At 43.0% G+C, this 25312-nt stretch overlaps 1 protein-coding gene across 3 annotated transcripts in view; it reads right to left on the reverse strand.

The window, feature by feature from the left end:
• The window catches only part of AQP9 (aquaporin 9), a 65841-nt gene extending 42381 nt beyond the window's left edge, over positions 1-23460 (reverse strand). For all 3 annotated transcript variants that reach the window (XM_014522465.2, XM_025210539.1, XM_025210538.1), the window contains exons 1-3: positions 23133-23460; positions 7150-7276; positions 1881-2018 (exon numbers count right to left, since the gene is read on the reverse strand). In XM_014522465.2, the coding sequence (XP_014377951.2) occupies positions 1881-2018; positions 7150-7276; positions 23133-23234 (367 nt within the window). In that variant the 5' untranslated portion in view covers positions 23235-23460. The remainder of the gene's footprint in view (positions 1-1880; positions 2019-7149; positions 7277-23132) is intronic.
• Between the last annotated feature and the right edge of the window lie 1852 nt (positions 23461-25312).

Consider the following 25312-nt stretch of genomic DNA (forward strand, 5'->3'; position numbering starts at 1 on the left):
GCAGGAATGAAGCATTGGGTGTTGCTTCATGAGCATGGAAATGGTCTTATGTGTCTTGTACTGGTCACTGGTGTGACTACTACTGGCCTCCCCAGGGAAAACCCAGAACAGAAACCCAAATTTCTGAAAACTGTGGGGAAGGAACAAGGAGCACAGGAGAAGGATGAGTCCCGGAGCAAAGATAGATCATATGGAGAAGAGAACAGGGATCAAAAAAAGAGAGACAGAACATTCTGGAATTTCAGACCCAAAGGGATCAGTGGGGTCAAGTGCAGGTGAGGGGAGACCATGATTACAGAAACAGAGAAGAAGCAATGGTTAAAATGATCAGTCTTGGAGGACTCATCTAGCCAGGGAGGACTACTAGCAACAAATTTTAGATTTATGTTATCATTAGATTTACTTCCATCATGTCATAACATGAATTAAAAGATTGCCCAAGCAGGTGAGCCAAATGCCTGAAGTTCCAGGATTTTAGTTTTGCCTCTGCTATGTAACATTTAACCACTCTGCCTGGGGCATCACTTCATTCTCTATCTCAAAGAACTACCTCAAAGAAGTCATGGGAGGTTCAGTTACATGGGACTTACCATCATAGTGGGTACTTTTGATGAACTAATTGGTGGTATTCTATAACGGCAGTCTGGCTGCCTCAGGCCAGGGTGGGGCTGCAGCTGCTCCCTGCATCTCCCCCGCTGCTTTGGGCCGGGTCTGGGACCACAGCTCCTCCCCCTGTCTTTCAGGCTGAGGCTGGGGCTGTGGCCGCTCCCCGCTGGGGCCTGTGACCACAGTGGTGGTAGTGACGGCCGCTGCTGCAGCGGGACACAGCCACTGGTAAACCCCCCTCCCCTTCCCACTCCCCTCCCTCCTGCCCTTCCTCCCTGCCACTTGCCCCTCCCTGCTGCAGTGGCAGGGGGAGGGGAGGAGTGGGCCTGGGCCCGATGCGGGGGAGGACCAGGCCTGAGGGTGGGGTGAAGCCGACCGTCTGTGGCAGGGGGGCATGGGGGAGCAGCGGGACTGGGCCAACCTGGTGGCAGCGGGGGAATGGGAGGAGCGGGCTCAGAGCTGACAGGGGAGAAGGGAGGAGTGGGTCCGGGCCAGGAGGCTCGCTCCTCCCTTCCCCCAGCTGATGCCACATTGGGCTGCATTGGACCAGGGCCACTGCTCCCCCCCCACCACCATGGCGGGCCGACTTCTTCCCTGGCTTGGGCCCCCCCTGACCCCGCTCTGCTGCTGCCGTCACTTGCAAAGAGTAAGGGGGGAGGGGCGAGGCTTCAGTGACCTCGCCCCCCCTCCGCTCCATCATTGCCATCTGCAGGGAGCAGGGCGGAGGGGGGGCGAGGCCAGGGCTGCTAGCCTCGCCCCCACTGTTCTATCTGCTCCATTGCCCCTGCCTCCAGGGAGTGTGGGGGGAGGAGGGGTGCAGGCCGTAGCTGGCCTCGCCCCCCACCTCCGTCCCCTGTGTCCCCACCATCATGGTGGTGCTCCACTGCACTGCCAACTTCTGTTCGAATGCTTGTTCACACTCTGATTGGCTGTTTGTCAGCCAATCAGAGTGCGAATAAGGCATTTTACGAACAGACAGACAGACAGACTTAGGCTTTCATAATATTAGAATTGGTGTTTCAGACCAGTTGGAAAATGCTTGGGAGCTTAGGATCTCTTTCCTTAGGAAGAACAAAGGAAGTTCTAAGAACAGGTTAGACAAACACTTGTCCTGGATTGGTTAGAGAGGGGCTTCTTTCTCCTTTGTGACTCCAGACCTAGCCCTACAATGCATACTGTGTGGCTAGATTTCTGAACCTGCTTAGGACTCATTGAAGTATTAGGCCCTGAGAGGCCTTCTAACTTTCCATTTGGTGCATCTACTTTGTACTCACCATAATTAACACTAAAGACAGCTACTGCTCCAATAAATGCCCCCAGGTGTTGGGCTAATATGTAGACCGGTAATTTGATCCATTTCAACCTTCCAGTCACACACATGGCTAATGAAACTGCTGGGTTAATGTGACCACCTGAAAAAGAAATCACAAAGTAATACCAATAATAGAGATGATACAGAAGTAAGAATAAGAACTGGATTTGAACATGTGACCTTGTGCTTAGGTCTGGTGGCTAGGGAACTATTTTATTAGTCTTCTGTCTTCTCAAGATCAGGGGTGGCCACTGCAGTAGAACATTCATTTTCTTTTACAAGCCTTTGTTAAGGTTAAAGGGTAATGTTAATTTGATCTGTTGCAAATCTTGGTCTAGATTTTAGGTTTTGTCTAAACTGCCTTTGTTGGAAGATGGAGTTGTTACCTTTAAGTTCCCCCTTTCCACTGTGGGGCTGACTGGGAGCTGATTCTTCCCTAGCTGCACTAATGTGTTGACTCATGGTGGTCCCTAAGGACTAAAGGTGATCCTTGGTTTCCCATTTCATAAACCTGACCCTACATCCTTACGCCTCTTCCATCTGTATATGTAGAGTCCAGGAGGGGATGTGACAGGGGAGCTGCTAGAGGATGTAAGTAGAGCAGTGGTGCTCCTCCTCTGGCCCACAGAGCCATGGAGTCCCTCATGGGTCTGGAAATTTGGCAGCAGTAGCAGCATTAACTACACTCGGAGCTATGGCAAGTATTAATGCTGTCACTACTCTCCTGCTGCCAAATTTCTAGACTCATGGAGAGCCCAGTGGGCTGGATCACATGGCTGTGCATGCCAGATCATCTGCCACTCTCATGACCTGTAAGGCTATTGAGGTTGAGCACCACTGAAGCAGAGGATGTCACCAGAGGATTCTATGAGAGTAGAGGATTCTATTGTTAACCAATGGGAGATGCTCTGATACTTTATTGATGCTTCTGTGCAAGTACTTAAGAGTATACCTCAACTTTGACAAGGAAGAAATTTCTCCTGCATTTGAGTTAATTGCAACAATTTAATTATGAAAACCTGACTTGTATTCTATATTATGCCATGTTATTTACTTCCCCAAACATCAAAGGCAGGTCCTGCCTGACCAACCTGATTGCCTTTTATGACCAAGTAACTAAATCCTTGGATGATGGTGTCCTCATCAGTAAATTAAGTGACTGTGGCATTGATGCCTGCACAGTTGGATGGGTAAAAAATTGGCTGATGGGGCACACCCAGAGAGTAGTGGTGGAGGGGTTGTACTCAAACTGGCGAGATGTGAGCAGTGGGATACCCCAGGGCTCGGTCCTCGGGCCCGCACTGTTTAACATCTTCATCTTGGACGAGGGGGTGGAAAGCACGCTGTCCAAATTTGCTGATGACACTAAGATGTGGGGCGAGGTGGACACACTTGAAGGGAGAGAGAGGCTGCAACTAGATTTAGACAGACTACAAAAGTGGGCAGATGAGAATAGGATGGGGTTCAACGTAGACAAATGCAGGGGGCTGCACCTTGGGAGAAGGAATCCACAGCATACGTACAGGCTGGGGCGTTCCCTTCTTGAAAGCGCAGAGGTGGAAAGGGATCTTGGAGTCATTATTGACTCCAAGATGAACATGAGCCGCCAATGCCAGACCACAGCCAGCAAGGCCAGCCATACCTTGTCATGCATCCAAAGGTGCATCTCAAGCCGGTCCAGAGAGGTGATGCTCCCCCTCTATGTGACTTTGGTCAGGCCGCAGTTGGAGTACTGCATCCAGTACTGGGCACCGCACTTCAAAAGGGATGTGGCCAGCCTGGAGAGGGTTCAGAGGAGGGCCACCCACTTGCTGAGACCGCAGCAGGACAGGCCCTACGAGGAGAGACTGAGGGACCTGAACCTGTTCAGCCTCAGCAAGAGGAGGCTGAGGGGGGACCTGGTGGCTGCCTACAAGCTCATCGGGGGGATCAACAAGAAAAAGGTAGAGCCCCTTTCTCCCCAGCACCACCTGGGGTGACGAGGAACAATGGTAATAAGCTGATGGAGAATAGGTTTAGGTTAGAGATCAGAAGGCAATATTTTACAGTAGGGGTGTCAAAATCTGGAACCAACTTCCCAGAGAAGTGGTCCTCGCCCCTACCTTGGGCAAATTCAAGAGGAGGTTGGATGATCACCTGTCTGGGCTCTTGTGAACCCAGCATTCATTCCTGCCTGTGGCAGGGGGTCAGGCTAGATGATCTGTTCAGGTCGTTCCTGACCCTGGCTATTATGAAACTATGAAACCTTTCACCAACATTGGTGGAGTGTTGTGTGTATCTGTAAATCTCATTTTTTTGGTTGGGGTACAGTAGCTAAATAAGAAATACGTATTTTTAGTTTGCATCAATAAGCAAACTTAATGATTTTCCAAAAAAAGTAAATTAGGTAAAAGCTAAGATTTTACTGAAATGTAAAAAAAAAACCATTCAGTGCTTTAATGTCCAAGTAAATCTGCATTGAAAGCTATGTTGAGATAAGAGAAAATGGTGGCACTTGCCTCTTAATAAATATATATATAATATATGTAAGAAAATGACCTTTGCCTGGCAGAGGGTAGCATTAGAGAAAGGGCCTCTATGTACTAAATTTGTTTGCTTGCACTTCAGGTCACTGTCTTCATCTTGTGAAATCTAAGCACCTTTGATACATGAGGAACAGACAAACACAGATAACAAGCAGGATAAAGACCTCCCTTATATCGTTTCCAAAATGGTGACCTAGTAGCATCAGCCTTGAATTAATTCTGAACTCTTCTTTGTTTTTCAAATTCTTCATCACAGAGCTAATAGATTGATGGCAGCTTATTTAACAACCCTTCATGTGAATTTAGGTATGTAGTGGTCTTCTTTTCAGTTCTTTCTTTCTCTGTCTAAAATGAACAATTTTCTCTTCTTTCAACAATCATACAGTCCCCCATCTGTGCATAACAAGTATATTCAGGAATGACTATTATGACCAGGGAAAGGTCATAACAAGTTTAGAAATGTCTGATGAAGTTAAATCTGGAAAAAGCTAGCCTGTTTGAAGGACCTATAGCTGACTTGTAGCAGACCCAAGATTCTTTGTCCCTTTGCTACCAGCAGCGTCTTCACTGACACGTTTCAGAAAGTGTTGTTTCCACCCTTATTTTAGCAAGTATAAACATGGTCTTGATGTAGTATGAAAGGTGAAGTGTGTGAAGAAATGTGGGCTGAAGAATTTTCACACCAGTGACAGGGATGTAGATAATTCTGTGATGGTGAAAGAGAAGAAAATTTCCTAAATATGGTATGAAGAGGAAGGCTTCCTGTTCTGTTATAGAAAATCAGAATTTCCTAAAGTAGCATAGCAAAACATCTTAGCAGGTCCTAGCTGTGGGAATTCTAGATCCCAATGAACAATAGGACTTGTTAATGAGGCAATGTGGGAAGTTGGTATCTTACAATGTGTACCAACAACCCACAGTTAGACCTTTGTAGCTTTTGAAATACCTGCCCCCCTTCTAACATAGGAAAAAATGCACTGCCTGCAGAATTCTTCAACAAAGAGAGAAACACCTGAAGCACTACATTGCAACTTTTGCAGCCATTCTGCCTTGACACAGTTGCTCTCCTAAACTTTTAGTCAGTAGAGTATCCCCTAAAGGTACAAAGGAACAAAAGTGAAGATGTGCTTTCTAGGCAGGGTATCTTTAGCCTTACCTTACCCTATTTGACTTCAGACTAATATGGCTATTGGCTAACTGTGTCTTTCTAGGTTCGTGTCATAGTGCTGCATTGGAAGACTTAACCTAGCACTATCCACATCCCAAGAAGCAGCTGTAGTTAATCCCCATTCAGATAACAGAACAGCATTCAGACAAATTGTGCTGCAAAATTAACTTTGCGTGATACTATTGAGCCTCACGTATCTGTCTCAGTGGAGGTAATGTGAGTTGTCTGTTTCACAGTGCATTGAATCAGTGCTTGGTATGAACCTAGAAACCTCCTTTTGGTCAGTTATCTTAATGTCTTGTTTGTTATCTTAATGTCTTGTCTGTCTGCATTAAAAAAAAAAAAGAGGAGAAAAACTACCAAACCAAGGCTTTCCAAAGCAACTCAACTTACCTGCTTATTGCTGGGCTGAACTTGACCCTCTCTAACTGGTTACAGCTACCAAAACTAAAAGGCAAAGACCCCTTTAAGTTTAACTAGGACAAGCTAATCTCCACCTGCAACAGAATTTTTTCATGGTCAAGCTTGTAAGCATCCATTGTAAGGGTTGGAGAAAGCTAACAGCAGATACACACAAATACTTTTGTTGAATAGGATATTATACCAGGGCAAGACACTAGGAGACATGCTCCGTGCAGACATTCATGCATTTCCTCTGTGACAGGTTCATTACAGGCTTTGACATATTTTACATAAATTGTGTGTGTTTAAAAATACCAAGGTGGAAAGGGAGAATGACATAACGTATGTTTGTATGTTACGGAATTGTGTAATGTAGGTTTGTATGTTAGCCCCAGACTCTCAAGAGCATCCCACACAATTCAGTTTGAATTCCTTTTGCCTTTTTTGCTTTTTTCCTGTCCTGATTGTGAAGAGTGAGTAAATCTGGGGGTAGAGGGTGGAGGAATAAATGCTTTCTATTTACTGACCCAAGATGTAGGATCACAGGGTAAGTGAGTCTGTCTTGGACAGGACATTGAGAGAGGAATCACAAAGGTGTCTGTAACCCAACCTTATGCATCCCACTAGTGGGATTAGCTGGAAGACAGTTTGGACTTGAATGTTTGAGCAGCTGCAGAGCTACCCTGTGCCAGCTGGCCACCACTGCAGTACTTGGAGATTGCTGTACTGTAAAAGCCTTTTCTATCCATTGCCTTAACGCATCTTCCCAGCTGCCTAAGACTCCTGCTCTGCTAATGGACTCCTCAGGATGGTGGTTTAGCTGGCTTTGACTAGTGCAAAGTAGCTATCTGGTGAAAAGTAAGAGCCAGCTGAAATCTTAATATGAGCATGACCTGTCTAGAAGACAATTTGGTGGCAGAATTTATTAAATAGTTAATATAAAAGGGGTGGACAAGAGGACAGGGAATGAATGGAAACTCGTATGACCTCTGCTATAATGGTGTGAATAACAACCTGATAGTGCTAAATGTGTCCCTGGTGGCAGTGCTGTGGTATGGGAGTAGTTTCTAAATAAATTAGTCAAAGATGTGGCAACAAACAATTCATGGTAAAAAAATCTGTACAAAATGACTTACCAGACACGCCTCCGGATACATAGATTGCTATGGTGACTGCCACTGCAAACCCGACGTATATTGTTATAGACTCACCCATGGCCCCATGGCTAAGAACAGTTTGGGCAACAGACCCACATCCGAGTGCCTGCCATTCAGAAAGGAAATGTCAGACATGAGCTATTCATGAAATGTTATTGGATATTTTGCAACTTCTGCTTGCTGTCTTACTGACAGGGCTATAAGGAAATGTTATTGACAAAATATAAGACACTTCTATGCTATTATCATTCAATATTGTTTTAATATTACTAAAGAAACATTATTGCACTATTACTGAAGAAATGCAAGACACTTTAAAATCAATAATGTTATGTGGATGACTGATGTGTTGAGCATTGGTTTTTCATTCCTGAAGTCAATGTCAGAAGGCATGGCTGCTTCTGTGGGTAGTGGTCTAGATTATGAGAGAGAGAGTTTGACTGGAAATGTACAATATTCTCTAGGATAAAAAGGTTTTATAACATTGTTATCTTGCTCTTGGTTGGAGCAGTGCCTCCCATCTAAATTAGGTTTGATACTCATAGCGGTTATATGATCTCTCCCATGAAGATGCAATCAGGGCTCATGGTAGAGGTGATATGTGTTATGGACCAACAAGATTTTTGCAAAAAAAAATCTTTAATTGCAAGTTTTGGGGCACAAACACCTTTCATCAGGCATTGGAGAAAAGATTGTAACAGTTCTAATTTCTACCCAGGAGAACTGTTACAATCTTTTCTCTGATGCCTGATGCCGGGTGTTCCTGCCCAAAAGCTTGCAATTGAAGGTGGGTATTTTTTGCAAAAATCTTGTTGGTCCATAACAGATATCACCTCTACTATGAGCTCTGATTGCTTTTTCCTCTAGACCAATATCGCTACAACCTAGATACCTTCCCATGAAGATGCAACTCGTCTGATAGCGAAATTCAGCCTGGTGCACTGAATCCACACAAAACCAGCACATATGAGACTAAAGGGGAAAATCTTTTTAGCTGCATCTACATGAAATGTTGACTCTGTAGTTGTTACTGTGCAGTTATTTAGTACTTGTATACACAAGTACTAAATGGCTGTGCAGTAAGTGGAGTTTCTGTGCAATGGCATCACCAAATGCCTTTTAGATGACACTGACTGTACAGTAGCTTGTTACTACTGCGCAGTAGTGCTGCATCACACTTCATGCTACCCAACGCTCTGCTCGGTAGTAACAAGCTACTCCACAGTCAGCATCTCATGTAGACATGGCTTCTATGTGGTAAGATTTCAGTTCCAATAGATTATTATAAACAAACAAAATCATTATATCAATTTGTGAGATATAGCCCCGAAACTTTTAATAGTGAAACCCTGAACTGCATTGCCCCATCAGCAGGTAAGAGTTCTCTGGACATTTTCATGCATGTGCTGCTGTGAGGCTGTTGTGAAACCAGCAGTGCAGTGTCTGCTATTGTGTGACATATTTTAAGGCAAGGTGTCCATTATATACACAGGACAGCATGGAGAAGTGCTTGGAATAAATCAGAAAGATCCTGGACAACACAAAAGAGGGTCAGGTCAAGAATCAGGGCAACAACAGTGAGAGCAATTACATTATGGGTTGAGTAAATGAGAAGACAAGTTAGTGCAAGTGCTAGGGAAATCAGCCAGGCAGCTCTATCATTAGTAGTTTCCGTGTGAAAGGAGATTAAAAAATAAGGTATTACACATCCCATGGGTGGAATTCCACCAGTCTCCTACCCACCAGTAGCTAAATTTTCAACAGAGAGCAAGAAAATCTGCAAGGGGCTGAATAAAACCTGCCCGCTCATGCCTCTTTTATCTTACACCGTTCTTGGATGCGTAGACAAACAAGCAATTTACACAAGTGCTTCTTTGGCTTTTCATTTTCCACTTGGGCAGCTGATTAAAATAAAGGTATTTGGACAGTTTGCACCAGGATAGTCTCAATAGGTTAATGATACTTCTTACCTTTTATGCTGATACTTGTGCTGGGCCCCAGTTCAAAGTATTTAAACACATGCTTCATATCATCAGTTCTCAGCAAAACAGTAAAGCTCATGCTTAACTCTAGACGTACTGAAGTTAAAAGGGAACATTTCAAAGACAAAGGGCTTTTACGTTAGATTAGGTGCTCCACTTCCACTGAAAGTCCACTTGTGATTTTTGAAAATCAGCCTTTTAAGGGCATGCCTAAGTGCTTTGCTGAATAGGGATGAATTAGGTAATGGATGAACTGGGGCCAGAGGCCCAACAAGGGTAATTTAATAATATCAGCCACTTGAACTCTATGTTTCACTGCATGTATATATGTACCTAAAGGTTGAGGATCTGTGAATAGTACATGCCTCAGGAGCTCCAGTATGGTGTGACTCACCTTGTTCGGACATGATGGGGCTTATCCGGAGCAATTTGAATTACTTTGGTGATTGATGTTCTTATGCATGTTTGTTTTCTACATATTCATGTATAGGGGATCCAGATTTTTCTGTTCTTTGACGTGCAAGCACTTTAATATTATTGGGAGTCACCAAATGGCTGCATTGCTGATGGTCTTGCTACCTCTGTTTATCTAAATAAATCAAATTTAGTTCTCAGAAAAAAATGTTTATTGTCAGGTGTCAGGCAGTTCTTCCCAGAAGGTAAGCTAAGCAGGAAGGCCTGTTCTTCCCTAGCCTCTAACCAAAAGAGGTTTGCTGTTATATGTATATCAGTGACTCTTTATAGTAGAGAAGCAGTGTATGCTGCCAAGAGAGTATTTTTTCTGGTTTAGCCTCTGCCGGTTTCAGGAATGAAATAAACTCTACAAGTAAAAGCATTTTTATGCTGACATAACTGTGACTCCATGGGGTAGGCGATTATTTTAGGTGGGGGGCCGCTTACTGAGTTTCTGCAAGCCATTGATGTCTGCATGGGTAGCCCCGCCCCTTGACAGGTGCCCCACACCCTAGTTGTCATCTTGGGACCAGAAGTCCCGCCCTCAAACCCCATACCTTTGCCACCAGAAGTCCCTCCTCTTGCCCCTTGGAATTGCTCCTTTTAGCAAGGGGTTTTGCCATCTCAGAACCAGAAAAATATCAAATTATATTCTAAAAATCAAACATGTTCTACAACATTCATTAATTTCATGTCAAAAAACATTCTTGCCCTGATTTACACATGTTTGTGTAGTGTACGTGGAGGTTATTAAACAATAGCTTAAAATTAAGTCTTACTCTTATATATTGTGGGAGGTGTAGGTGGACGGATGAGTATAGGTTTGTGGGTATGTGGGGTATGAGGGAGGGTGTGTGTGTGTGATTTGTGGCGGGGTGGATAGGTGTGGGTGGGTATGGGTTTTGTGGGAGGCTGAGGTTGTGTGAGGGGAGGGTTGTGGCTTGTGGAGGGGGAGGGTTTGCAGAGTCCTGTCCAGCACTCCTGCAAGCCCGGGCTTTGTGCTTCTGCTGCTCTTGGCCTTGGGGCACTGGTGTGAACCCTGTGCTCCCCCTTGCTGTCACTTACCCCCCCCATCTGCCACTGCTGCCCTTCTGCCATTTCCTTGTCCCCACCCTGGCTGCTCCGGTACCATGTCCCAGGTATTCCTGCAGTCCTGGAACTGCATCTGGGAACCACATGATGCTGGAGTGTGGCAGGAGGAGGGAGCAGGGAAATGGCTGTGGTGGGCCAGGGAAGGAGAAGTGAGTGGGTGTGCAAAGCACAGTGACAGCCAGGCAGGAGCACAGGGCCTGCGCCGGTACACCAGGGCCAGCACCAGAGGGGCCCAGAGGGAGTGGCAGGAACACGGGGCCAGGGTTTCACGGGCTCTATGGAGCTGGGCGGGCTTCCTCCTCTCCCTGCTTAAGCAGCACAGCTCAGCTCCATAGAGCCCTTGGCAGCCTGGCCCCATGCTCCTCCTGCATGCTGCTCTGGGCCCTGCCGGTGCCGGCCCTGTTGCACCGGTGTGGGCCCTGTGCTCCCACCCGGCTCTTGCAACTTCTGCTCTGCATGCCCACATACTGCCCCTTTGCCCTGCCTGCTGCAGACATTTCCCTGCTTCCCCTTTGCCTGCTGTACTCTGGCACTAGGTGGTTCCCAGCTGCAGTGCCGGGACCTCAGGAGCCAGCCCAGCCGACCCTGAGGACTGGGGCAATTGCCCACAGTCCTCCCCTGCCTCCCTCCCCTCTCTCTTCCTTATCTGTATTTCCCTCAGCATGGGGAGGTAGAAACAGCCCCAGGCCAGAAGACTGTTAGGCACAGGCTTCTAGCTGGGGCTCGGGGTGGCAGGGGGTTGAAGGTGGGAGGGGGTGTGCGGTGGGTCAGGCCAGCCTTGCTTCTGCAGCTGCTTGATCCTGCTGGTGGCTCTCCCTGGGTCCTACTGCCCCTGTCTCCTGTAATCTTTGACAGGCAGCGACGATCAGATAAATATTAATTTTATGAATATTTTAGGGGCTTTGCAGGCCAGATACAATGGCCTGGTGGGTCAGATCCTGCCCACGGGCTGTATTTTGCCCACCCCTGCCACAGAGATTTTGCTAGTGTAATAATGTTCCAGTATTACTAGTTAAGTGTTACTGAAAACATCACGCTTAATAACATTGCAATATTGGCAAAAGTAGCATAGAGGTGGCACAACTTTCTGTCCTTTAATTTTTCCAGGTGCAGCTCTTACCTTTTAGCTTATATTTACAAATGAAAACAAAGGCATTACATGGGGCCAAAGCATTACAGTTGTCAAGATATTTTATAGATACAATTGCTTCTAGCACGGCTCTATAGGCTGTAAAGTTCTCAGCTTCAGTCAATTGCTGTACAATAAAAGGAGCACTTCTAGGTTGTATGTTCTCCCTTCTGTTAGGTATTGCACCCTTAAAGTTACTCATAGACTGCAAAGCAGCAAAGCAAAATATGTTTGGCTTCATTTCCTTGAACTACGGTCTAAGCAATTCAAATCCACATGTTTATGATACATAATAACATTTCTCAAATAAGGAAAGAAGGCATATTCCAGAACTGAAATTGCTTTAAAATTAGACCACAAGATTACTGTAATGGAAAAGTCAACAGGGCAATACTTAGTGAAGGTTAGAGTAAAGCATTGTGCTCTGCAGCTACATTGAAAGAGCACTTGTGCAATTACTACAGGCAAGACCATAGTGACAAGGATTGAATGTATTTAAAAGTGCTGGCATGTGTACATTTTTTCAGGTACCATTTGCAGTGTTCAGCCTATTCAGGTAGCTAGAGATGCAAGGACTTGGGTATGTGCCAGAAATTAATGGCTGTGCATGCATTTTTCAGGCTTAGAAGAGTTTAAGGGAGAAAATTCAAGAGTGCCCTAAAGGATCATCTCCATGGGAAAGCTCTTTGACATCTTTTTTCAGACAGGTCTTAAAGTTACCTGTTCCATGTGGGGAACCAGGGTAAGAGAACTGGGTGGAAAGGGAAGGGGGTAGGGTTTTGGGGGCATTAAAATTCATAAATACTCATTTTTCTAAACATAAGCTTCTAGCTCCTGCCTCTCTCTCTTCAACTAACTGTATGCAGAGAAAGTGGTGGACAGTGTGCTTAAGTGTGCCTGTGTGAATAGCTTCATAGGTATAACCATTGCTTGTTCTTGGGTAGTTTGGACCACAACATCTTAGTATTACTACCATGCACTCCCATTTTAAATGGGAAAAACAATTTCTCTACTACCTCATTTAGCTAGTTCAACACAACTGAACCTGTCACCTTATAATATAATTACATGAGCAGTGATTTAATACCACAGTAATTCCTGCCAGGCTGACCTGAGAATAACTGATCTGTTCAATTGTAACTTAATATTTTAAGTTTCTTGCTCAAGCTCAGCCTTCAGTTCCACTTATGCAAACCTATTGTCAGAAGGGCTGAAAGCAATGGGACATGCATGGGTATCACTGAGGGGTAGAACTTAAGCCAGATCTCTCCATCAAATGTTATGCTCCCAGGTTCTCCTCTTCTTAACAGTCTGCCTACGTTGGTGATTCTCAACCAGGCTGCTGTGGTGCCCTGGAGTGCTGCCAGATCTTTTGGAGGGTGTTGCGAGATGTGAGGAAATAAGTGATATGTTAGGAAATAAGCAGGTAAGTGAAGGCTCAGGTTTGTCCCTGCCTGAAAGATCCCTCATCCCCACTGTCCAGCCCCTCTGTAAGCACTGTCATCTATAAATTTGTTTTTGAAATTGGATGCCGTTTAATTTACAAAAGTCATGGAGGGGTGCCTTGAGTCCAGTGAAGGGTGCCTCAAGTCCAAAAAGGTTAAGACCTAAGTTTACACCAGTAGCTTCAATGCTGACTTCATATCCCCAAACTAATAAAATTACTGCCATAAATAACTTGTAGTTTGGCTGGGTGTGGAATAGCTGTCTGCACGTTTTCCACTGAGAATGCTGCTTCACAGATATTAAATCCTTTCCTTTGTCTTGGGTAATAAGCAGGGATTGTTTCACTTTCTCTGTATTCCAGCATAGGTGATTCATGGGGAAGCACGAGGGCGTGCGCCCCCCTAAATTTCTGCATCAATGGCAGGGCATGGGGCTGCAACCCTTATGGAGCCAGGGCCCAGCAGCAGTGGGGGCACCAGCGGTGGTGGCATGATTCTGTGCTGACAGGGGCACAGGGCTGCAGCCCAGCCAGAGCCGGCATCCGGCAGCAGAGGGGTGGTGGTGGGCTTGTGGAGTTGTGCCCCACCCACTGTCAACATTTATACGTCATCTATATATTCTGGTAAGCTTTCCTTATTTTTATTTAGGCAATTCCACACAAAAGCACAGGAAACACCATTCTTCATGGTGATTGCATAAACCGCCATTTTTTGTGGTTTCCATGAAAACTGCAAAACCGTGATTTAAGTAGGTCCTTTGTATTAGGACTAATACCAGGGGAAGGAAAGCAATTAGGATTTTTTGAGCATAATATCTTATTCTTTTCTGGCAGCATATAAAACTTTATCTCTGTACTAACCAGCAGAAAGGCTAAAGATTACTGTGCCTCCATTTATATTACTTTCAGGATTTTTACAGCCAATATAAAAAGCATTGCATATAAGACTGAAGTGCAGAATTGGATGCACACCTTGCTGGGGTTATTTGACCCAGCAGTCTTTCCTGCCCAGAGCAGGGGGGCTGGACCCAATGATCTCACAAGGTCCTTTCCAGCCCTAAACTTCTGTGTATCTGTGAATTTTATGGAATATGTTTTCTATGTAGGCTGTAGGGTCTGGGTTCCCTTAAAATATAATGCTTCTAAAGTATACAGAAGTGGCATTGTTTAACTCAGCGGACGCATCTACATGTGTGCTTTGAAATGGAGTTGAGTAACTAGCTCCACAGTAAAGCATCATTGTCTACACATTCACCTGTATTAGGATGCAGTAAATTAAATAACTCTGCCATAGGATAGTATTATCCAGGATAAGTACTGCCCTACAGATGAGTAATTTACGCTGCCACAATGTAAATGTAGACAGTGACCAGGGCTGGCTGGGGCATGAGTGCGCTGCAGTGCAGGGGCTGCCTTCTGGCTAGCCCTGCACCATAGCACCTTCATGCCCCAGCCAACCCTTCTGCCGCCCAACAGCATGACTCAGAGCCTGGGGCTGTCCCCCTGCACCTGCTGCCAGCCTGGGGTCTTGGTTCAGACTGCTGTCGTCCCAGGTGCATGTGTACACACTGCTCCTGGAAGCCACTGATTCTGGCACGAACTGCCAGAGAACTGCACTGGATTTTATTCTTCCAAGCTAATTGCACATGTAGATGCACCTGTTAAGTTGCAGCGGGTCTGTCCCTTTATTATAACCAGTCATACCTACTTACAGTGGTAGCAAAGTTGAGAGAATAAGCTGCATTCTGTTCTAATTTGTGCCTCACAATACAGTTGTGCACTGAACTCATCAGTTGCAGTCCACCTGCCCCTGAGTCTGCCAGCCAATTAGGTTGGTTTTACATTTACAAATTCCTTTTTTCAGGGTAACTGGCTAAATAACTTGTACAGTGGAAGAAGTGAAAGTGCACAAGGTATTTTTTCTGTCATCTTGTCAAGTTAGTGATTTTGGATGTTGTTTGCCACAATGATTCCTAAACTGCTTTCAGATTGAAGGAAGATTATTACTAAATTGTTTGCATTACTTGGAAAGTATTTACCCTGTTGGGGGGTATATTTTATAGTGCAAATTCCACAGTGGTCCATTCATTCATAAAAAACAAAACTTAAGACATTTCCATTTTATGCAAAAAAATGAACTGTATAAACTCTCTGGTGGTGTATTTGGTATGTATTGTAGAATGCCTAGCACAATGGGGCTCTGGTCCATGAGAGGGCTTCCTAGATACTTACTGCAGATTGATGTCACCAGGAACAAAAGAGGCATGCTGTAAACAGGTAGATTATAGGGGCATAGCTCTGGAAGAATTTAGGACACAGAACTCCTCTGAATTCTTTTTTAACGTGCTAGAAAATCTAGCAAAAAGTACTCTTCATCTTATCACATCTTCAGTTGCAGTACTTAGGCTTTTTGTTGAAAATTATAGATGAGAAAAACAGAATTTACAACTTTAAAAAAAAGGATGCAAATACTGTAAAAACTACATGGTTCTTACTTTACTATTACTTACTTATTTGTTTTTTTCACCTGCATGTTACAGTGTAATCTAACTTGGAGTAATAAGGGATTTCATAGCCATTCTCTTCAAGATCTCCTGAGACACAATCAGTATCCTCTTAAGTTCAAACAGGTTTCCCTTCATGTGTTTTCAGACCTACTGTTTAATAAAATAAGGGCTTGGAATAAAAATTGGTCATTTAGGTATTTAAATCATATGGTCCTAAACCCTAAGATCATTGTCATTTTGAAGTTGTTGCTTTTTAATGTCAAAAAGCATTACTACCAGGACATGTTACTGTAACTATCATAAGGGTTGTGCTGAAATATGTACTTTCAAGCTTCTAAACCACACAAAGATCTGATTCTATGTGCTCTATGTGAAAGAAAATGTATACAGTAGAAATCTTGACTGTCTGTATAAAATTATCTGATGCTTTTAAATGTTGTATTGTTTTTTATATGTGATAAAGGAGAAATGAAAGCTTTAAATTGCCCAGGGAGACTGGAAAGGTCTCTATTGTCTCATAATTTATGATTAATATTGCATGCTCTACCCCTAGATGCTGAAAAGGTTTTCTGTCCTTAATTAGGTAGGACAACCAACCTTTGCTGATTTCTTTGTGGTGAAAATTATTTTAACTTTCCTGCTGGGTTTTCAAAATTCAGGGCAGAAAAGGAAAGGAAAACATTTGTAAGGTATTCAGGTTTTAGCCCTATCTTGCAGGAGTGAAGAGAGGCAGGATACAAAGGGAAGGAAGAAATAACTTCTCTTTAGTTTTTTTGAAGATGACAGTAACATTCATGTGTTGTTCCTTTGTCAGTTTGATGATTTACTCTTGTTCTGAGGGGCTTCTCTGTTTTGTTTTCTCGGCTGACTGAAAAATGTATAACCGTATAAAAGTGTAAGTGTGTATTAAGCCACAGGAACACTGGAGGTCTTGTGCCTGGATATGAGAGAAGCAGCCATAATGACTTATGGGATGGGACATTTTTCTATACCTTAACTGGACAAGCAGATGAGGCAGATGGATATTTAGCGAGTTGATGTCAGGGTGCAATAAACATCAAAAGCTGGCGTTCAGTGGTTGAACTTTTCAGCCTGGGGTTTATTTTTCATTCAAAAAGATTTTAATTGGATAACCTACATTTTTTATATGTTAAATGTTTCAGAAATGGCTTAGAAGTAGTGTAGCAAATGTTGTCATTATGGAAATGGATAGGTTAGATAGCTTTCAAAAATTCCTTCCGTACTGAACTGCATTTATCATTTTAACAATCAGTGCATACTCAAGACACATATATGTGCAAACTTACTTAGCAAAAAGTTCATTTTCATCTCCCAGTCGTACCCTCCAGCTATTTGTAACAATTTGGAAATGTTATTAGTTGTATTTTGTTTTTTAATTATTTATTGTTTAAGGGACTAATATTTCAAAAAAGCAACCTACAACTCTGTACCTGTAAAAACCATGCCCATGTTCAGAATGCACTATTCAATTGTGAGTGCAATTCACAAGAAAAAAGTAAAATACTGAAAAAAAATGCCTGCAATTCATTTTTGCAGATGCAAACTTTGCAGATGGAAAAAATGAATCTGCAACAAAGACTGTGGTCCTCCATTCTTTGACAATTGATCTAATTTTACTTACTGGAACTTCTATATTAAGCAACAAGAGCCCCTGAGTTAGGCTGTGGTTGCAAAGATGAATAGAATTCTCTTTTAAAAACTTAACACAGTACAGAATATTTGAGTCACCTGACAGTTTTAAAGGTTATTTGTTGGAAAACCCAATGACCGCAATTTCTTCACTTTGGGTAGCATTAAAAACAAAGGATTTCCTGTGACTCTTGAAAATTATTTGCTGTGGCAAACACTTTAGGGTCAAAAAACATTAGGTAACCTTCCTTCCAGTTCTTCCACTCTGGTATTCAGCTGACTTAGAAAGAAAAACTGCAGTGAGATATATTAGCGCTGTTTGGAACAAAAACCGAATCAATTTTGATTAAAAAAAAAAGACAATTATGATCAGAAAAGTAAATACGTTAAAAACATCCTTTCCTACTCAGCTGAATCTGCTACCTGTGTTAGTTAGCCCTCACTCCTCCCTCCCTCCGTTACAGGTATTGCACAATTACCAAGTTAATTGTGCAATTACCTGGAGATCAGGTACACGTGCAAACTAGCTATCATGCAATAAAAAGCTCCAACTAGCTATAAAGTCAGACCTTGAAAATATGTACTAACTTTATAGGTGATGGCTATCAAGCTTTAATTTGCACGTGTAGTAAGGTCTCCCAACTGGCTAATACCTCCATCAACTGATAGGGCTCCCAACCACAGGGGTGCACCATGACCAGCATAAAACCGTGGGCCCTGGGGACTGAGGCAGCCTTGATCCCTAAGGGTCAGTGGGGGTGTGAAACTTCTGGACTCTGGGAATTATGGCTGCTGCAATTCCTAGGGCTCCAGGATGCAAGAAATCCCTGGGGATGGAAGATTGCCAAAGTGGTGACCCCCACATCAGAGGTGTGGGAAGCAAAGGGAAAACTTGGAGGAGCTCCTCAACTGGGGTGAATGGGGCTCCCAGCCATGGGAGCTTGCTTCGGTGCAGGGGGAGCCTGGGTCCCTTTGCACCAGCAGTACGGTGCAATGGGATCTAATGTGCAAACCCACAATCATACCTCCTGCCATGCACATGGGGCATGGCAGTAGGAGCTATTGTGGAGATCATGCATTAGATCGCATCATGCCTTTACCTGCACATGTAGAGGGAGACTTATATGCTCATTTTAGTGACAAAAGTAGTAGTAGTTTTTGTACTGTTGATGCCTGTTTGCAGTACAGATTTATTACATTTGAGAGGAGGGGCTAGATTCTTCTTGGTTTGCACACCATCAGCAGAATTTGTTAACAGCACTTCAGCTGCAGAATCTACGGTAAGCTTGCAGGAGCAAAATAAGTTTTCTGTGCTTGTGCTGTTGGCAGATAGAAAAAAAGAAAATATATTTCTCCTTGTAAAATGAGCTGGTTTCCCCTGGGTATCCCACACTACACTCTTTAGAGTTGCAGTTATAAGTGATTATCATGTTTGTATTATAATGTCATTGCCAGAGGTCTTCATGTATGGAAATTTCCATGACATTCTAGAGCCTCTTTTTCAAAGTACTGTATAACCATTCCTGTGGCCATCAGTACACAGTCATTTTATAAAAGATGTTGCCATAGTAAATGATGTATCAAAATTTCAATTATAAATGCATTTTAGTCATCTTTCATTTATAACACTTTTCACTATCTTTCATAACTAACTCATCCAGCTTCAAATCCCATCTCAGTAACTACTTACATGTGATGCCTTCAGGAAATTGTCAATTGCTAATGGCTAGCAAGGTGGTTAGTTGAGGCCATTGCTATCTATTTGATTTATACCGTATAAAAGAATTGCTCTAAGCCACATCACTCTACACATCTTATCTAACTGTTCCTTCAAATACTGGTTTATTGATAATTGCATAATTTAAATCACCTTTGATTTAAAAATAAAAATGTAACCAGCTATATTACCGTGAAGATTAAGCACTTTTCATTTAATAAACAGAAATCAGTGATCTAAGATGGAATCTACTATCACACCATAACATTTTTATGTGGATTTTAAATATATTCAGTACTATGCATCCATAATACTGGAAGGTGCCATTATTAATATGCACTGGAGTTCATGTAGGTCATGCAAGAAGGAAAAGTCAGCTAAATTATAATGGGCTCATTGGCTTGGCTGTTACACAGCCAGCAGATGGTATAACAACTAATTTGAAGATTTTTTCAGATGAGAGTAAATCAAGTCCTGATATTTGATATAAAACCAAATGTGCAGACAGTGGTCCTCCTTAGTCTACAGCTTTACCCCCTTCAAGGCTAAACCTCAAACATATAGGAAGCACTACACAAACACCGCACAAGACAGGAACAGAGGAGTAATGCACTTAAAGAAGCTATTTATAGAGAAAACCTGGACAAACGCCATTCAATTGTCCTTATACTTTGGTGGAAAATGCACTCTGTTCTACCAAGTAAGCAGATGCAGATGTTACTCTACCTAGAAGTACAGGCTGGGCTCCCAAGAATTTATTTCTAGGAAATTGCTTTTAATGAAGAAATTATCTCAAAAGCAGAAAAATAAGAGGGAAGTGAAAAGCTAGGATGTCAGCAAACCATCTACAGGCAGAGATCTCTGCTGTAATGCAGACTGTAATGCCTCTGCTGCTTGGCCATACACACACTGCATTGCCCAGTTTAGTTTTCAGACATTACATTGTTGTATAAAGTTCAGCATTTTCATTTATCTACACTGTATACTGTAGTGCAGTGCAGCAGTGTCTAAACTGGCCTGAAACAAGCTGGCTTGGATACTGGAAATAATTTGGCCACAGTGGCAAGGACCCAGTGTGGGCTAATTTTCCCTGCCTAAATGATACCAGGTACAGGTACCTGAGCTTGCTCATTTAAAATTAGGTTGGATATTGCAAAAATACACTACAGTCTGCATGGTAGATGGATATTATTTAGCTACCTTTATAGCGCAGTCCCTTCTACACCTGTTCTACTCCATAGGTAGAGTCCCCTTTACTTCTGGTAGAGGGTCTTGCCCCATAAGCAATTTCCACTTTGCTGATATCCTAAATGAATTTCATAAGATTTTCATATTTAATTTTCAAATATTCCAGACTTTGGTACATAATATGACAAGGTTTGAGTAAACCTTCCAAAGCTGGTAACACTAACGCATTTAGGAGTTTGGAATAAGTGATGGTGCTATCCCAGAAAAAGGGGCCTTAGCCTTCATTTGTGGTGGGATTATATTTTAAATTCTACAGTGGTTCATGTATTAGGTAACAAAAAATGTTTACTTAGAGGAAAAACATAAGACTGTCATGTTGTTGATGAGGATAATAACAACCTCCAGCTCATAGTGAGGACAATCACTGGCATTCAATAGGGAGTCTATCCATTTCTATTCAAACATGGTGTCCACATGAATATAAGATAAGGGCATGGAACTAGTGTCTAATTTTCACTGTAGCAAGCAGGGAAGTATAGCAGTGGGACACTCTGAAGGAGCTCACACTTTTCTATGCTTGCTTTGTGAGGATTTCCTTCTCCACAGTTGTCAGTTGGGCCCCTTTCATTACCTATGAATTAAATCAACATTTTAATCTTTTAAACAGGAGAAACAAATCATGAGAAGATAAATTCTAAGGATCCCCTTAATCCATAAGGCCAAATGACTGCCAAAAGGCTGTGTCCTTGTTAAAATAACTTCATACTGCAGATTACTTCAGAATACCCTATGCAGTCTGAACATAAATCTAGGTGCTTAAAGTGCCCCCCTCTTGCCTTGTCTATAAACACCCTTGCTTTATCAAGTCTGCTCCAATGTGCTGTAATTACAGGCTGCTCCTGTCTGTTCCTCCCTGCACGTGTATAGGAGCCCTTAGATAGCTAAGCAGTCAGCAAGCTGCAAGCAACAAGTTCCATTTATTTATAGCTCTTTTCAGCTCTCCTCAAGGTTGAAACAAGAAATGGAGAAGGGAAAATTTCTGTCACATTGTCAACCATGCTATTTTGAAGCTTGGTTTCCAGATTAACAATGAAATGGACCCTGGGGTTGCATTTCCTTCTACTCTTATGCAACATATCATTAAATAATAGCATTTGCTCTGTCTGCACTTGAGTACATATTCTTCACTTATAATTTAATTAATGCACCGGGGAGGAAGATCTTTGGGTTAGGATATTGGTCTACAAGACAGGTGATCTGGGTTATATTCAGAATGCTGCCATAGGCTTCCTGTGCAGTTTGTTCTAATCTAGTTTCCTAATACGTAAAATTAAGATGATAATATTTCCTTTCCTTACCAGGGTGTTGTGAAAATTCATTAAGTCAGGTTTATAAAGTGCTTTGTGCTGCTTGCTTTGAATTGAGATCCTTAGTAAAATACCTCAAAAGCAGAAATTAGAAAACTGAACTAGTATTGTTACTTGCCCTGATTGCTGGCTACAATTTGATGGAGATTTTCATTTCCAACTTGTGTGTGACTGTTGGAACCTGCCTGTATTTAGGTGCAGGGAGGAAGGTGCCTTGATATTTTGTTTGTTTTTCTTTTTTTGGTGCATTTTCATCTCACTTAATCAAACTAAGAGGAGGGGGAGAGGTTTGGTTTTAGCATGCGACTGGAAGGCAAGGATTCCAGAATCCTAATTTCAGGTCTGTTACCCAGATAACACTTTGTTCTTTTCCCCCACCTGTAAAAGAGAGTTATGCCTACCTTACTGAGTGTTTAGAAAGCATAACATGATCATCATTTTACACACTGTAATAATTCTGATAATATCTCAGTGGGTACATCTACACGAGATACTACTGTGCCGTCATTACTGCACATTTTTTTAGTACTTGCTAATACAATTAACAGGTACTTGCTAATACAAGTACTAAATAAATGCACAGTAACCAGAGTTACAGCACAGTAGTGCCAAAGAACATCTTTTACATGATGCTACTGCACAGTAGCTTAATAATACTGCACAGTAGCATATTAGCACTGTCTGTGCTGCGACACACTACTGTGCAGTATTTTTCAGTTTCCGCACAGTCAGCATCTCATGTAGTCATGCCCAGTATGTCTTTGTGTAACAAAGCTGCTTTTTGTGGCTAAACTCTGCCAGACAAACCTCACAGGAAACTCATAGTTCTAATATTGTATGAAATGCAAAGCAGTTGCTGAATTTGGCAATGTACGAGCTATACGGTAGTGTTAAAACCGTAAACAAAAAGCTGTAAATGTTCAGAATTGCCAAAGAGTCAGCAGTGCAACTCCCAGGAAAGTTACTAGGAGTTACATGATTAAATCTTTGTGAAAAATATTACTTAATCTGAGGTCTGTTCTCTCTCAAATGTACAGTATGGCTTATTGATTCATGCCAAAGGAAGTTATCTATGAGACATGAGATAAGAACATCTCTCTAAGTTGTTTTTTTTTTAAAGGAAAGCAAAGTTATTATGAAAATACATTGTTCACAAGTGCACCATTTCTAAGAAGTTGGTAATTCACTAAAATATTATTCACTAACAAATTAAAGGTTTACCTGGAAATAGTAAGGTACAATTGATGTTTAATAGCAATTTATGATTTAAAATGGATAAGGTAACAGCAAACTTACCAGACGTAGAAGCAGTTCATTCACTGCTGTGCAATATTTGTCAGATATGCAGGGTACAGGGAAAAGCAACACGTCCTCTTACAAACACTTTCTGTCATTAAATTAGTAGAAAGGGAAGGAAAATAGTTGACACTTACTATCAATACAAAAGTTCCCAGGAACTCTGAGAGTGCTTCTTTAATCAGGCTGTTCTTCAAGGCAAATTTTTCCTTGAAACTTCTTTTGCCTTTCTTGCTCATTTTTGGGTCTTCCTGTTACACTCTAACCCCAGCAGACAGTGACACGCACACTTAATTTGCTTTGTAATCGTCCCTGCTGCAGCTGAACTTTAACACTTTTACTTATACTTTGAAATATGAGATTTTGACATCTGTACAGCCAGTGAAATCATCTGACTGCAGGCATTGACTGAGCCCAATGAATATGACCTAATGATTCATCATGAGCTTTCTATCCTTTGCCTTCTCGGAGTGTGTAGCTATTTATATTGGGTATTATCTAGGCTGCATGCCTAGATAATACCAGTAACCTCAAAGTCAGAAAAAGCTAACGAACTTTTTTTTTCCTTCTAATGCCTGGCAAAATGGATTAATCAATGGCTTTCACCCAAGATTCCTTTTCTCCAAGGTAAATTATTATGAATTTTTGCCACCCAAAGGCAAGAGATTATATGAACTGCCATATATGGAACCACAGTATTTGGCTTTGATCCAGGCTAGGACTTAAAACACGCACGCCTTCATTGGCTGTTTGCAATTTTTTCCATAGGAGATGTTGGGCAAAACGAGTGGGTACTTGCCAGAGAGATGTGCTCTATCCTAGTAAAACAAAATATACACCCTGCACAGTTCAGAGAGATTTCAGTGTCTAGTAGGAATGTGTATTAGAAATTAACTGCATTTGTATAGCCAGAGACTGACTCGCACCACACTTTTGGGATTAACTGCCTAACTTTCTACTGACTCATCTTGTTTACAACAGAGCAATGAGGCAGAAGAAATTAGGACTTTAAATTAAATCTGCTTCAGTCCAGTGAAGCAATGAAAATGATCATATGCCTCTAGTATGTTTAGCTAAGTTATAGATCCTGTGCTTAAGTAAAACTGACTAGGAACTCCATCCTGCAAGGTGTCCAAGATGCCATTTCCTATTGATTGGAACAGGAGGCTGTAAGTACGAAGGATTTCAATGCCAGGTATCAGCGTTACACTTAGACTGGTATAACTGATTGGAAATAGATCCAAACCCGTAACAGTTTGGTGCACATAGAGTGGTCTAAAAATGGTGGAACCTGACCTAAGATGGACCTGGATCAATGTGCACTCAAATCAGATTAATCTAGGTTAGACAGGTGAACTGAACTTCTGTAGTGGTTCCCCTATTAATTCAATAGACCACAGTCCTCCAGCATCCCAGCCTCCTTTGCAGCCCTCCGCTAATCCTCCCTTGCCAGGAGGCATGCCAACACTTGGCCTGTATTCAGCTGCTCCAGCCAAATGCCTAGTGGGCCCCACCCCTCAACTCTCCCAAAACTGAGCCAGCACAGCCCCTCTCCCCAGCCCTGCTTCCTGCCTCTGGCCATCTGTCAGGAGCAGGCAGACAGCAGACAGAAGAGAGACATCTGTGTCCCCTGCATGAACCCCAGCCCTTGGACACGCATTTCCCTGGGTAGTGCCCCTGCACCCCATCACAAAGCACCTTACAATGTACACATAGACCTGACAGCAAGCCTAGGAGAACCCCTGTGTGTGGGCACAGCTCCACAGATGCTGACCTTGGCTACTGCACACCCAGTTAAGGACACCCATGCTCAGCCATAGCCCCAAGGACCCTGACCCTGGCTCCTGCATACCCAGCCAGGGACTCCCATGTCCCCCCACCCCCTACAATGGCTCCTGCACACCATATCTCAGAGGCCAGATTCAGGTACCCTGACACCCAGACCCCAGCATGGACCTTCCCTCCCCACAAGCAGGAGCCAGTGTAGGCAGCTTGCCTCTGGTGGGCCAGGGTGGCAGGGGACAGAACATTGGGACTAGGCCTGTAACCTCTATGGCTTGGCCATTGCCAGCAGATACCTGGGCTATGGGCACCTAGCATGCTGCAAGACTTTTTTGGCTTACAGCTACAGGATTCCTGAGTATTGGGGCAGGGATGGGAAGGGAAACTGAGCATCCATGCTGGGGGAAGCAGGTGGATGCTCCTGGAAACTTCAGAAGGTGGTTGGATATGGTCAGTTGCCTCCATATTGCAGGTAGAGAATGCTGGAAATTTCCAACCAGGGCATAGGGCATTGTTAGAACCCACCCATGGATGC

Source organism: Alligator sinensis, unplaced genomic scaffold, assembly GCF_000455745.1.
Source record: "Alligator sinensis unplaced genomic scaffold, ASM45574v1 scaffold311_1, whole genome shotgun sequence".
Classification (NCBI taxonomy): Eukaryota; Metazoa; Chordata; order Crocodylia; family Alligatoridae; genus Alligator; species Alligator sinensis.